At 35.0% G+C, this 14,740-nt stretch overlaps 1 protein-coding gene and 1 pseudogene across 2 annotated transcripts in view; both read left to right on the top strand.

The window, feature by feature from the left end:
* Positions 1–14,740, top strand: part of LOC126715576 (class V chitinase-like) — an 87,680-nt gene that overhangs the window by 44,475 nt on the left and 28,465 nt on the right. The window contains exon 2 of one of the 2 annotated variants that reach the window (XM_050416236.1): positions 8,902–8,939. The exons of the other annotated variant lie outside the window; for it this stretch is intronic. Within the exon in view, the coding sequence (XP_050272193.1) occupies positions 8,902–8,924 (23 nt within the window). The 3' untranslated portion in view covers positions 8,925–8,939. Of the gene's footprint in view, positions 1–8,901; positions 8,940–14,740 lie in introns of those variants that run through there. 2 annotated transcript variants of the gene reach the window in all.
* On the top strand, positions 7,337–8,541 carry LOC126715574 (class V chitinase-like; annotated as a pseudogene).

Raw genomic sequence — 14,740 nt, 5'->3', positions numbered from 1 at the left:
TGGAATCCTAATCCGAATTGGACTTGGATTTAGTGCAAATTTCCTTTGATTCCTTGCTCCAATTTTATTTAAATTTAATTGGGTTGGTCTTCTTTAACTTCATCATGGCCCTTGTAAAAGTAAAGTCCATTAGCTTTCTTTTTTACACAAATCCACTTGTTTAATTCCATTCTCCTACAAAAGACAAATTCACGCAATAAAATCCAATTAAGTACAAAATTGATTATTTAGCATTATTCCAAAACCAAATATGAAATGCATGAATTACCTCAAAATAAGTATGATAATGCTTTATAGCAATGATATAAATATGCAAAATTAAGCTATTATCAATGCATATCACCATCTGAGGTATAGATTTTAGCAATTTTAGTTTAGTTTGGCCCATATTAAGGTGATTTTTTTTAATGGTTTTCAATTGCACTTTTTTGAAGTACAAATTTTTAAATTTTTTTACCTAGATGTAAGTAGTACATGGTGATCACAGGTTGAGCAGGTTTGGGTTAAGAATCAACCCGCCACTATATATATGTGTGTGTAAAGAGAATGATCTATAATTGAGTACTAAGACTGTAGTGCGGTGATTGGAGATGGTCAATGGTTACGATGTCAATGATTACTAATACTCTGACGAGTGAACTGAGGTCAAAACTATCGAGAGAGAGAGAGAGAGAGAGAGAGAGAGAGAGAGAGAGAGAGAGAGAGAGAGAGAGAGAGAGAGAGAGAGAGAGAGAGAACCCAAAGGGCCAAGGCAAAGAGATAAGCTTCTTTAACCAGGAAAAAATATTTTATATTAAATAATATCACGTCATTCGTATCAAAACTTAATAATTGAGAGATATGTGTGTAAAAAATAACTACCCATTAACACATGTCTTCCATTTATTAGTGGGGTAGTTATTTGTTTGCTGACATGTTTTAAACTTACTGGATTTTGATATTACTGACACGGTATCATTTAATACCAAATACCTTCTCCTTAACAGGAGGCATTTGACAACACACGAGAAGAAACAAAATGAAGCCAATAAGGAGTTGCCACATATACAAATGGGATATGGTAAATAAGCAATTCTTTGGTTCATTTCTCAAAAACTCAACATACAACTTGTATTTCAATAAGTATGTAATTGGCAAAATATCCATATAAATTTACACCATGTAAAGCTTAACAACTACCATAAACAAAGAGGTTATATGGGGAAATCTAAGTTTACCATTAATACAACAACAATAATCAAGTCTCAGTCCCAAATTTTATGGGATTCGTTTATTGACCCTCAATAGATTAGTAAGGGTTAGCCATATGTATTTTTGTCTACCATTCTATTTTATTCGAGGTCATACTTCATTTTACTTTCTCAATTAACATATCCTTTTTTTACTATTAATCCAAAGCACAGAAGAATTGGGTTAACTAAAATCTCTCTCTCTCTCTCTCTCTCTCTCTCTCTCTCTCTCTCTCTCTCTCTCTCTCTCTCTCTCTCTCTCTCTCTCTCTCTCTCTCTCTCTCTCTCTCTCTCTCTCTCTCTCTCTCTCTCTCTCTCTGGTTGTATTTATAAGTTAATTAACATAATTCACTTCTTCACCATGTAATTATAAACAATTAGCAGTAGTTAATTAAATTCCATCTACATAGTTGCTCAACAAGTTGTTCATGTAATTCACTACTGAGATTATATATTAACAAAAATATGAGTTCAATACCATAAATCCTTACTAAATTACCACTCAATTTTTTCTCCCTATATAAAACTCTAACGAAGGTTTCAACACTAACCACCAGCTACTCATTGTTTCTCAAAGCTTCCAATTTAGGTTCATAGCTTAAATCACAATTCAAGTTTATTTAAATTGTTCAAAACTAAGAACTTTAATCCATTACTAAACATTACAAACCCCTCATTTTAATAAATACTATTTTTATGTCAGTTTAATTTCAACAATATGAAATACTAAAAAAGAAGAAGAAGCAAATTACAGAAAGAAATAAGTATATTTTTCAAAGTAGAAAGAGTGAGAGAGATATACTTGCAAAAATTGAAGTGTTTTTGTATCTTCTTGTAGATTCCAATCATTATGCTTCAAAACCCCCAAATTTATATTCAAAAAAAAAAAAAAAATTGTCATTTTGCACAGAGTTAGGGTTTCTAAATTCATTTAAAAACAAATTTCAGAGAGAGAACTGACGATGTCTCTGACGATTGCGATTCAAGCAGAAGTGGCCATAGAAGGGTGTGAAAGGTTGGAGGAATTGGAATTGGAGGGAGATTGAGGAACCGAAGAGATAGCACAAAGTAGGCGCATGTAGCAACATCCTTAACATAGATGAGCTTCTTTGGATTTCTCTTACTCCCGCGCACATGCGCTAATTGTCTTAGTACTATTTGTAGGTGTAGGCTTGTAGCTCATTTTCACGATTTTACTCTTGTTTTTACTTTTCTTTTTTGTTGGTAAAAGGAGATATTTATATTTAGGCAAAAATATCATATTGGTTCTTACATTTTGGAATCTATTTGATCTCTATAGTTTGGTAGCAATTAATTTAGTCTATGTTATTTTTAAACAAGGTACACCACTTAATAAAAGATTATCATAACTTTAAACAACGTTACACCACTTAATAAATTTTTATTACATCAATAATTTGGAAATATTACAATTGAATTGTATGTTTTCTATGTTGTTGACATGTATGCTAAGCAAATAATATATTATTTACTATTTGATCCACAAACTCATTTTTTATGCATAATTTTAAAATATAAAAACTTGAATTTTAAAAATTTGTTTGATGACATAGTTGTTGATTTTTTATTATCTTGAAATTTTGCAAGTATAGAGAATATAAGAAGAAAATGTAATCTACCAGCGGATTGTCAAAATTCGCATCCAATAAAAAAATATTGAGTGATGTATTATTGCTTTAAGTTACATAATGTGTGTTAAGTTGTGATTTTCCATGTTAGTTTTATTGGCTTTAATTTCGTGCCAATTTGATTGTAATTCTTTCAATCATTTACCTGTATTCATGTGGGATTAATTGTAATGGGTTTAGTTTTCTTTTTGGTGAAGAATTGCTCAAGATAGGATATTTCGCAGCTTGCTCATGATTGTTTCATGACTACTTCAACTTGTGAAAGGTCACGTGAGGAGCACATGCATGAAGTTCAAATATTTGTTGTGTCAGATATTCTCGCGACTTAGCTAACTCACGAGTGACTCGCACAATGGTCTCATAGCTGGATTTTGGTGTGTCTCTTCCCTTCCTTCACCCACACACTATATATAGATATCCTCATTCCCACAAAATTGCAAGAAAATTTTCAGAGAGAAAACCCTAGAAATCCATTTGAGAGTTAGAGATTGTCATTCATCAATTCTCTACACATTTCTCTTAGTTTTCTTCATTATTTTCCGTCTCAATTTTCATATCCTATGAAAGGAACATAGTCCAATCACAATCCACACATATTATTAGTGTAGAGAGCTGTTTTGATGCATTTGAGAAGTATTGGGTTCATACCAATTCTTGGTAGGTGCAATTAGACATAATTACAGGGTTTGGAAAGCTAGCGAAGACAAGACTCGGTGAAGTTTGTTGATAGTTGGAGCTCGGAAAGATCAAGTATTTTGGGTAGCTAAGGCTTGGAGAGACTTTGTGTATTCATGTACTCCAACTGATTTGCTAGTGGATTATTTTAGCTTGTTTGACTACAGAGAGGATTTTTCGTTGAGTTCTTCGGTTTTCTTCTTCAATAACACATCACGTGTTATCTTGTGTTTGCACTCTTTTTCCCCTACTCCTTGTGCTTTTAATTGTTTGTCAATTATGTTATGTATGCACATGATGATAGCTTCGATTGATTAGTTTTCCTATCTTCTATATTCCACCACATTGTTTAAGTGTAGCTTAAAACTAATTAAGCCATATTTTAAAATTTGGGGGGTCTTAATTAGCTCTAGTAATTAGATGACTAGTGAGCTTTCAAGGTGTAACTTTAACCCATCCCATTTTTTCTCTTTTTTGGGTATAATTAAAGGATTTTATTTATTTGTGACAAGAGATTTACATTTTTTTAAGGCTAGGTGGTAAAAGGTGAGCAAATTATGATCCCATTTATTCTCATACTTGCTGTGAGAAATATATAAAAGAGGTAATCTAAACAGTTATGGTAACTTGTATAGTGGCTATAGACTATATACCTCCCTTCGCCACAAGCTTCTCCCTAGTTCGGCCTACTTTCTCTTTTTTCTTCATGGTCAATGGAGAGAGAGAGAGACTTGGGCTAAAACAAGATTTTAAGACTCGACACTTAAATTGACTTAATTGGACACATCTGCATTGAGCATGGATGAACGAGTTTATTTCAAAACACTACATAAGATTAGAGGTTCAAATTTGATTTTTTAAATATTATGAGTTAAAACTAAAATAATCCTAATTTTTGACGGTGTATTATAGTTTAGTACACGTTTTATAATTTCAAGTTGTTAAGGGTGAAAGATAACATAAAGAAAGCGATTGATTGTTACTAGAGGCTGAGCTCATTCTCTTGATCCATCTTCTTGCCTTTGGATAATTAAGTTTAATTAAGTTGAGTCTTGTTCTTGTAGACTATCGCTATCGTAACGAGTAAATTATATGTGGTAAGTTGTTATTAGTTCTAATTTGCAGTGGCGGCGCCACTCAGAGTCCAGAGTGTTCCCAGAAACACCTTGACTTGATTTTTTTTTTATTATATATAATAATTTAAATTTTTTTATTTGTTTACCCTTTAAAAAAAAAAAAAGGAACACCCTCGAGCAATATTAGGAACACCCTCAAAATTTTTATGCCAAACAAATTTTGAATTAAAATCTAAAAAAGAAAAAGAAAAAATTGTAACAGAGAATTTGAAAAAAAAAAAATTGTAATAGAGAAAGCCCAAAAAAAAAAAAAAAGCCCAACATCAATCCTAAACAAATACCCAATAGGCCCAACCCAAACGTTTTCGAAAAAAAAAAAAAAACATAGAATTTCCGAATGGCTCACGCCACCTTCAGGCCCAACACCACTTTGTTGGTCGTTGTTAACATTTAGCTGGGTATCCCCCCGTCTTCCTCCTTTAGTTTTGTTTGTTCACCTCTCTTCTTTTTTTTCTTTTTCTTTTTCCTCTTCTTCTTATCTGTTGTTTAAACTACAGCTGCACTCCCTTGGTCCTTTTGTTTTGTGTGGTTCTTGTAGTCTTATTTTGTGTGTACTAACACCACATGTGTAGACATTGATATTTAAAACAAGTTTGAAATTTCAATTACATCTTTTATTTCAAATTTTCAACTATAGTATTGTCATTCACTAGTTTTATATTTTTATTAATAAATAGGCTGATATGTGAGCTAGAGATAAACAATAACTTGCCACTCTAGTACTCATCCACCCACGGTCACGTAGAAGGATATATATATTTTTATATTATATAACTACAATGGTACACACCAAAATATATTTAGGTTTTTTTTTTTTTTTTTTTTTTTTTTTTTTTTTTTTTTTGAGATGAACTTGTTGGTTTCCCTAAAGTATATATTATTATTGTTGTTATTGATTAGATGAGTGACATAAATTTATCATTTTAAAATTTTATATATATATATATATATATATATATATTAGTGGTAATTCTGAAACGGTATACCAGTATTGATTGGTACCAAAAATATATCGTTTCGCTGGCTAAACCGGTACAACCTTTGGTATGGTATTGACTTCCCTGATACAAATATGCGTAAAGTGCTGTTGTTGATGAGCCTCATTAGATGAGCTCGCTGCCAACACATAGTAGCTTCTTCAGTTTTCTTCTCTTCCTCGTTGTTACTCTCTTTCTTTTGGCATTTCTAGTCTAGGTTCCTAAACAAAATGTTAGCAGAGAAACCCAAAGGACAAGAGGTCAAGACTCAAGACAACTTTTCGCTGTGTCACACCTACCCAATTTCTACTTCTTATTAAATGCTTCTTTTATATATTTATTTATTTATTTTTTACAAAAGTTACTAATGGGCAGACAAACCAACGTGGTTTATCTGCCACTCTTTTACTTTTTTGATTTTTGTTTTAATTTCTTTGAAAATTGTTTATAGTTTTTTATTCTTTTTCTTTTTAACCACTCCTATATAGAAGGCTTATCATGCTTTTTAATTTTTTTTTTATTGAGTTGTGAAATTACCTTAAAATAATTTGAATAAAAGAGGTAAAATTTTGAAATGTAATTAGATATATTAATTTATATAGAATTTTTTTTAGATTGCAGTAGTTAAAAAAAAATTAATGAAACAACTAAACACCAATAATTAATAATTTAATTAACTAATATATTATAAAAAACAAACAAATTAAATTATGTTAGGCTAAATAACAATTAATAATTTAATAATTAATGAAATAACAATACAACAAATTATAATTTATAAAAGACAAACAAATTTATGAAACAACTAAAACCAATAATTAATAATTTTATTAATATTTCAAATGAATTTATAGTTTATTGTTCAGGTACCTTTTTTCATTTCATTTCATTTCATTTTTTTTTCCTTTTGATGTTTTTCAGTGTACAGAATGCAAATTTGTTTTGGTTTTAAGAACAATTTTTTTTTTTTTTAAGCATAAACTTCATGCTGACCAAATCTTGAATTTCAGCTAGTATTTACTGAAACGTCTTGAAACATTCGAAATAGACCGAAATGACCTGAAATGACCTGAAATTTTTTCAAAGTGGAATAAGAACACCCTGGACAAAATTCCGGGGGCCGCTACTACTAATTTGAATCCACATCTTAAATTAAATTATAGGTAATAAGTTGTTATTAGTACTTCTAATTTGAATCCACAATTTTTAAATTACCTTGTTATCCACTGATAACAATCAATATCAACTGACCGCTTAAGATTTGTTGTTGAAAATATTGTCTCATTCCCTAATATACGTTACTCTTTTTTTTTGATAAACTAATATATGTTACTCATAATATATTTATAAGACTACACCGACATGGCATCAACAGTAAATTGAATTACCTTTCATTTTCGGAGCTCTGCAATCTGTGTGCCCCATCAACTACTTCAGAAAGTTTCAAAGTCGTTGAGTCTACAGTTTAACCACGCAATCTTATACGTAATTTGCTTACAATAAACATTTCATCCATAAAGCAATCATATAAAAAACTCCGAGAAATAAAAAGAGAAAAAGCGACGTCCCACGTACGTACTTGGATCCAACCAAATTTTACTCATGTTACAAATACATATATATATCTCCACGCTACCAGGCGATATTATCCAATAAGACCAGTACTACTAGCTAGCTACATTCCTTTCAATGGCTTCCAAAACCCTTCTCTATATTTTTTCCACTCTCCTTTTCCTTCTCCAACTACAATTCTCTGCAGGACAAACTGAAGTCAAAGCCGCATACTGGTTTTCAGGCACAGGATTGTCTGTTTCCGGCATAGATTCCACACTCTTCACCCATCTATTTTGTGCCTTTGCCGATCTTGACCCAACCACATACCAAGTTTCCATTTCTTCCTCAAACTTAGCCCAGTTCTCAACCTTCACCACCACTGTGCAACAAGCAAACCCTTCAGTTCAAACCCTCTTATCCATCGGTGGAAGGGGAGGAGATGTTATAGCCCAAAGTTTTGCTTCAATGGCTAGCCAAGCTAGTATCCGCAAATCATTCATAGATTCCTCTATACAACTAGCAAGGTCTTACAACTTTTATGGCCTTGACCTTGACTGGGAGTATCCTTCTACAGCTACTGAATTTACCAACCTTGGTTTACTTCTAGACGAGTGGAGAGCTGCAGTGGCTAGTGAGGCCACAAGCTCTGGCAATACACCATTGCTCCTGGTTGCAGCTTTCTATTACTCTTCAAACTATGACGGTTTGACTTATCCAATTCAGGATATATCAAACAGCTTGGACTGGATCAATGTTATGACCTATGACTTTATTGCACCTGGTTGGTCACCAAATGTGACTGGACCTCCTGCTGCGTTGTACAATCCAACAAGCCAAGTTAGCGGAGATAGTGGCATCACAGCTTGGATTCAAGCTGGTGTTTCAGCCGATAAGTTGGAACTCGGTGTTCCATTTTTTGGCTATGCATGGACTCTAGTAAATGCTGATGACAATGGAATTCGCACCGGCTAATGGAGCTGCTATATCCTCAACTGGGGCAATAGCTTATAGCCAAATCAACAATTTCATATCCCAGAATAGTGCCACAACAGTGTATAATTCCACGTTTGTTACAGACTATTGCTATTCCGGGACGACATGGATTGGTTATGATGATACGCAAAGTATTTCTACCTAGGTCACATATGCTAAGGGAAATGGATTGCTTGGCTACTTTGCGTGGCAGCTTGGTCAGGACCCGAATTTCGTTCTTTCTCAAGCAGGTTCGTATGAATTTAATCATTTAATCATATATATACTTCAACTTGTGTATTTAAAGTTTGTTCAGACCCAAGAATATAATAATCTGGCTGATTTCTGAGGTGCATGTATGTTAAGCTATATCTATATTGATTGCAACTAGCAATATATTGCTTTTTAATCAATTTAACCCAAAAAAAAAAAAAAAAAAGCACTAATAGTGGGAACTTCATGCTAACTTATAATATTTGGTTTACATAGTTTGGGTTGAATTACATGAGGGTGTGAGAAATTAAGCTGAAGAATGCAGTAGAGTTCTATACAAATATAAATGACGTGGAGTTGTTTGAACTCTGGAACTTCTAGATGTCTGCTCATTCACGTACATGGCGTCTTTGATTATTAATGTTCTTGTTTGACTTTTTAATTTTTATCCTTTCATGTTCTCACTTCTAACGTGTAATTCTTACTCTTGTCACAGCTTCAAGTGCATGGGGAGCTTAGAATTTAGAGGATCCGATGTAAAAGGCTATATTATTCAAAATAAGGCCAATAGTCCGTTATGGTAGCATGTTATGTGCAATAAGGTTGATGAGCAATTTAACCAATGATGTGTGTATGTTGTATAATGTATATATTATGGAAATCAATTTATTTTGTGATTATGTAAACAAGAATACAAACAGAATGTAAACAAGAATACAAACAAATTGTATATTCAAGAAAACAAACAAATGCTATTAACAAAAAAAATATTATATCTGCATATAAATACAACAAATAGAAATCTGTAAAAATTAATTTTTTTATAATAAAACTCATAGATTAGATGTGTATAAAAATGAACAATGATTCTGATCAAGATATGTGTTTGACACAATCTCCTAAGAAAAATCTCACCCCTCACAATCAATGTTTTGAGACTCTTGGATGCTTGTTTGACAAGGTACAATGATTATAGCAATTGGAAGAAACACAATAATTTGAATGCTATAGCAAGCAAAACTGTTTCGCTTTCACTCTATTTGATTCTATGTACAAAAGATATTTTTTAGAAAAAAAACCAACTTTTATGAATGAGGGTCAAAATAAATATAAAATAGTGAAGAGGCATATTGTTCAGGTGTGATCACAAGTCAAGTGAGTTTGGGTTGAAAGTAAACCTGCCACTCGACTCGAGAGCATGTTGAGTGAAGATTGTTAGAACTCGTTGATAATCAATGGGTGGGCAAGAAAATTTTCTCTATCATGAGAGCAGGGCGAGAATGGGATAAGACAAAACCATGCGAAATGGGGATGAAAACCCCGTCTTTTAGACCTGTCCCACCCGATTGCCATCCCTATTTGTAATAGTTGAGACTAGTCTATTCAACAAAATTTTGCAACTACTTGATTCTCAAAAAAAAAAAAAAAAAAAAAAGAAAAAGAAAAAGAAAGAAAAAAAGAAAAAGAAAAAAAAAAAAGGTATAATGGACAAGCACGCGCCGAACACATTAAAAATGGTAATGACTTCTCCCCTCAAGCTCAACTCGTATAAGCCTTCGGAGACTTTGAATTACACTAGTGGGTCAGTTTATCTAAAGTTGGGCTGGGGTAATTTATGAGTTTAATAGTTTGCAATATATTGACCCAACCAAATCACCTGTACGAATATTTTTTTCATCTCATTATACACACATATTATTTTGCGATTAAATTTTATAAGAATTTGGTATAAAATATTATGCCTAAATACTGCCACTTTTTTATTTAAAAAAAAAAAAAAAGAAAGAAAGAAAGAAAGAAAGAAAGAAAGTTGAATAGCATGCAATAACAATTCTAATTAAAAAACACATTATAGTATACAATTATACATCATACTACTATTGCACTAGTTTAAGGAACGCAAGCATGTGCTCCTCCTATGCAGATTGTGATGACAAACTGTTAAAAGCCTGAAATGTGTCACTAATGGGGGTACTCACTGGTTTTGATCGTTCCGCACCAAAGCATTCAAGAAATTTTCAAAGTAAAATTATTGTAAAAGAAAAAAAAAAGACACAACTTGCCCTTTTGTCTGTTCCTCATGAATTTCCATGCCCGACATTTTCTTAGCTACAATATATAACTTATTCATTTCAAACTGAAGACTAATTAAGCTGAGTCTTCAACCTATTTAAATTAATTAGGTTTTTAGCTACGTTGATCCATCAACATAAAACAATGAGACAAAAGAGAACCATACAAGAGCCTCAAGTGATTCCCAAACATAATTGTTAACGTATATTATGTTATGGGCTTTAGGCCCAATTAGGTTACTTGTATAGCACATTTGTACTTGTACTACACTTTACTTGTACCGCACACATATGTTTCCTATATAAAGACATTGATGTATATTCTTTGATTTTGTGAAATACAATACAACTTATTCAGTATTTCTAACATGGTATCAGAGCCATTGCTCTAATTTTCTTGTGTCTTGCAGTCTTGTTTTGTTGGTATTTTCCGCTGCCTCAACTTCTGTGGTCAGTAAACTCTTTCACTACCCTCTCCCGATAGCTCCGCTGCCGTCAAAGGTCCTCAGGGTTGAATCTCCACCACTAGAAGCTCCTCCTCCGCCACCAAAACCACTGCCATCATCGGATCTGTCACCTCTGACTTCCGATTAGGATATAAGATATATCACCGTGCAGATTTTCCATCGATCTACACATAGCCGTCGGAAAAATCCACCTCTGACCATCAACGCACCGGTAAAAGTTTCGGCAAATTATTCCATGCGCTTCACGCGCCACCAAGGTAGCTTCGATCTTATTGCCGCTGACGCCATCAGAATCGTCTTTCTCCGATCTACATTTTCGGGAAAGAATCGGCTTCATCGGACTGTCCACACGCCCTCATGCGTCGCCCTAAGCTTCGGCGAATTTTATCCATGCGCCTCACATGCCCCACGCGCCGTTGGGTTACCTGTTGACGTCATCGCTGACGTCATAACTGCCACGTCAGCCCTAGCTGACGTCACCTGCTTACATCATCACCAGTCTGCTTGCTGACGTCATCCGTTGACTTTTCTTTGATGGTTGACTTTGACTAGGTTTGACGGTTGACTTTTTCATAGAGTTGACTTTTTGCAGTCCAGGTGCTCCTTATCCAGTTTTTCGCGTAGATTTCATTTTTGCAGTCCATTTTTGCATATTTTGCTTCTAAATGAAGAATAAGGACAAGACTTCTTGTTGTTGCAATAATTGTCGCCGACAATCTAGCAAACGTTTTGGCCACAATATTGAGACTTGCTATCATCGCCACAAATCAGCTGTTTCAATTTTTGTTGCTACTGTTGTTAACACTGAGAGTGTCCAACCAATGGTTCACGTCTCTGCACAGTCTAAGTCTTCAGAACGCACTTTCACCATGTCCACAGATGACCTTAAAAACATCATTGCCAATGTCATTTGTATGGTTGGTAATGCATCTTATTTCTCTTCTCTCTCAGCTTTATCTGGTATGTCTCCTTTCTCTTGGCTTATGGATTCTGCTTGTTGCAATCACATGACACCTCACTCGTCCTTATTTTTTGAACTCAAACCTGCACCACATCCTCTTTATATTCGCACAGCAAATGGTTCCACAATGTCTGGTCATACTATAGGTTCTGTTTCGACCTCCAACCTTTCGGTTCCTGGGGTCTTTAATGTTCCTGACCTTTCTTACAATTTATTTTCTATGGGCAATTAGCTGAGTTGGGTTATCGCATTATATTTGATTATTCTGGGTGTATTGTGCAGGATCCGAGGACGGGATAGGAGCTTGGGACCGGTCCTAGAGTTGGGCGTATGTTTCCCGTGGACAACCTTCATCTTCCACTCGTTGCTTCTGTTTCTGTTGCTGTAGCTGCTACAGTTTCTTCAATTCCTTCCCTTGCACTTTGGCATGCTCGACTTGGTCATGCATCTTCCTCTCGGGTACAACAATTAGCTTCTAAAGGTTTGTTAGGTTCAGTGTCTACAAAAAATTTTGATTGTGTTTCGTGCCAATTAGGAAAACAACCAGCTTTGCCTTTCAATACTAGTGAATCAATATCCACTGATATCTTTGACCTTATTCATTCTGATATTTGGGGGTCTTCCTCTGTCTCTAGTATTGGTGGGTCTTGATATTTTGTTATCTTTGTTGATGATTACTCTCGCTATAACTGGATTTTTAATATGAAACATTGTTCTGAATTATTGCAAGTATATTTTAATTTTACAAAAATGGTTGAAACTCAGTTTTCTAAACGCATCAAACTTTTTCGATCTGATAATGCTCTTGAATACACTCAATATGCTTTCCAAACTGTTTTGCATTCCTATGGCATTGTTCATCAACTAACTTGTCCAGGTACCTCTCAGCAAAATGGTAGAGCCGAACGGAAACTTCGTCATATTCTTGACACTGTTCGTGCTCTTCTTCTCTTTGCCAAAGTTCCTGCTCCTTTTTGGGGCGAAGCTGCTCTTCATGATGTTCATGCTATTAATCGCATTCCGAGTCTTGTTATCCAAAATCAAACTCCATATGAGCGCCTTTTTGGGTCACCTCCAGACTATCACCACCTTCGCTCCTTTGGTTCTGCTTGTTTCGTTCTTCTTCAGCCACATGAGCATAACAAACTTGAGCCTTGGTCAAGACTTTGTTGTTTTCTTGGCTATGGTGAAACTCAAAAGGGGTATCGGTGTTATGATCCTGTCTCTCATCGTCTTCGTATTTCCCGCAATGTTGTCTTTTGGGAACATCGCCTCTTTGTTGAGCTCTCTCACTTTCGTGCCTCCCTATCTTCCTCCTCTGTTTTAGATCTTTTTCCAGATGAGGCACATATTCCTTCTGTAGCTGCTCATGATCCTCCTGATTCTCTTGTAGACTTCTCTGTCCAACCACCAGATATTACTGATCCCTTTCCTAATTCACCCTTTAATGAACAGGTGGAAGATGAACAGGTTGAAGATGAGCTACCCAACCCCAACCCTGAGCTTGGGTCCCCTGCTCTTGCTCCGCCTGAAGATCTTGCACAAGACATTCCATCTCGTCACTCAACTCTGGTAAGATCTATTCTTGCACATTTGCTTGACTATTATTGTTACACTGCTTTTGCTACACTACACAAGCCTCACATCTATTGTGAGGCTTCCACTGATCTTTTATGGTAGATTGCAATGAACGAGGAACTTGATGCATTATCTAAAAACCATACTTGGGATTTGGTGACACTTTTCCCTCGGGAAATCTGTGGTTGGTTGTAAGTGGATCTACAAGATTAAGACTCGCTTTGATGGGTCCATTGAGCGCTACAAAGCTCGTCTTGTTGCAAAAGGTTTTACACAGGAGCATGAGATTGATTATGAAGAGACCTTTACTCCTGTTGCTCGTATCTCATCTATCCGTGTCCTCTTAGCTGTTGCTGCTGCCAGTAAATGGGATCTTTTTCAGATGGATGTAAAAAATGCATTCTTTAGTGGGGATTTAAGTGAAGAAGTTTATATGCAACCTCCTCCTGGTCTCTCTATTGACTCAAACAAGGTTTGTTACCTTCGACTTGCACTTTTTGGCCTTAAACAAGCTCCATGAGCTTGGTTTGCTAAATTCAGTTCTACAATCTCTCGCTTGGGTTACATGGCCAGTCATTATGATTCTGTCTTATTTCTTCGTTGCACTAACAAAGGCACTATTTTACTTCTCATGTATATGGATGATGTGATCATAACTGGTGATGACCTCAATGGCATTCAAGAACTCAATGATTTTCTCAGTCAGCAATTTGAGATGAAAGATTTGGACATCTCAGCTACTTCTTGGGTCTTGAAATCACTCATTCTACAGATGGACTTTATATTATTCAAGCCAAGTATGCATCTGAACTCTTGTCTCGAGCTGGACTTACTGATAGCAAGACTGTTGACACTCTAGTTGAGCTTAATGCGCATCTGACTCCCTCATGGGGGAAACTATTGTCTAATCCCTCTCTTTACAGACGATTGGTTGGCAGCCTAGTTTATCTCATAGTTATTTGTCCAGATATCTCCTATGCTGTTGATCAGGTGAGCCAGTATCTGTTTGCTCCACGATCAACTCACTATGCTGCTGTTTTGCGCATTCTTCGATACCTGAAGGACACCCTTTTTCATGGCCTTTTCTACTTAGCTCAGTCTCCTCTTGTACTACGTGCATTCTTTGATACTGATTGGGTAGGAGATCCCACGGATCGCAGGTCCACACTACAGGTTATTGCTTTCTCTTTGGTTCTTCTTTGATTTCTTGGCAAAATAAGAAACAAACTTTTGTGGCCCGCTTCAGTATTGAAGTAG

Source organism: Quercus robur, chromosome 2 (genome assembly GCF_932294415.1).
Source record: "Quercus robur chromosome 2, dhQueRobu3.1, whole genome shotgun sequence".
In the NCBI taxonomy this organism is placed as follows: domain Eukaryota; kingdom Viridiplantae; phylum Streptophyta; class Magnoliopsida; order Fagales; family Fagaceae; genus Quercus; species Quercus robur.
This window is presented reverse-complemented; position numbering and strand designations above follow the sequence as displayed.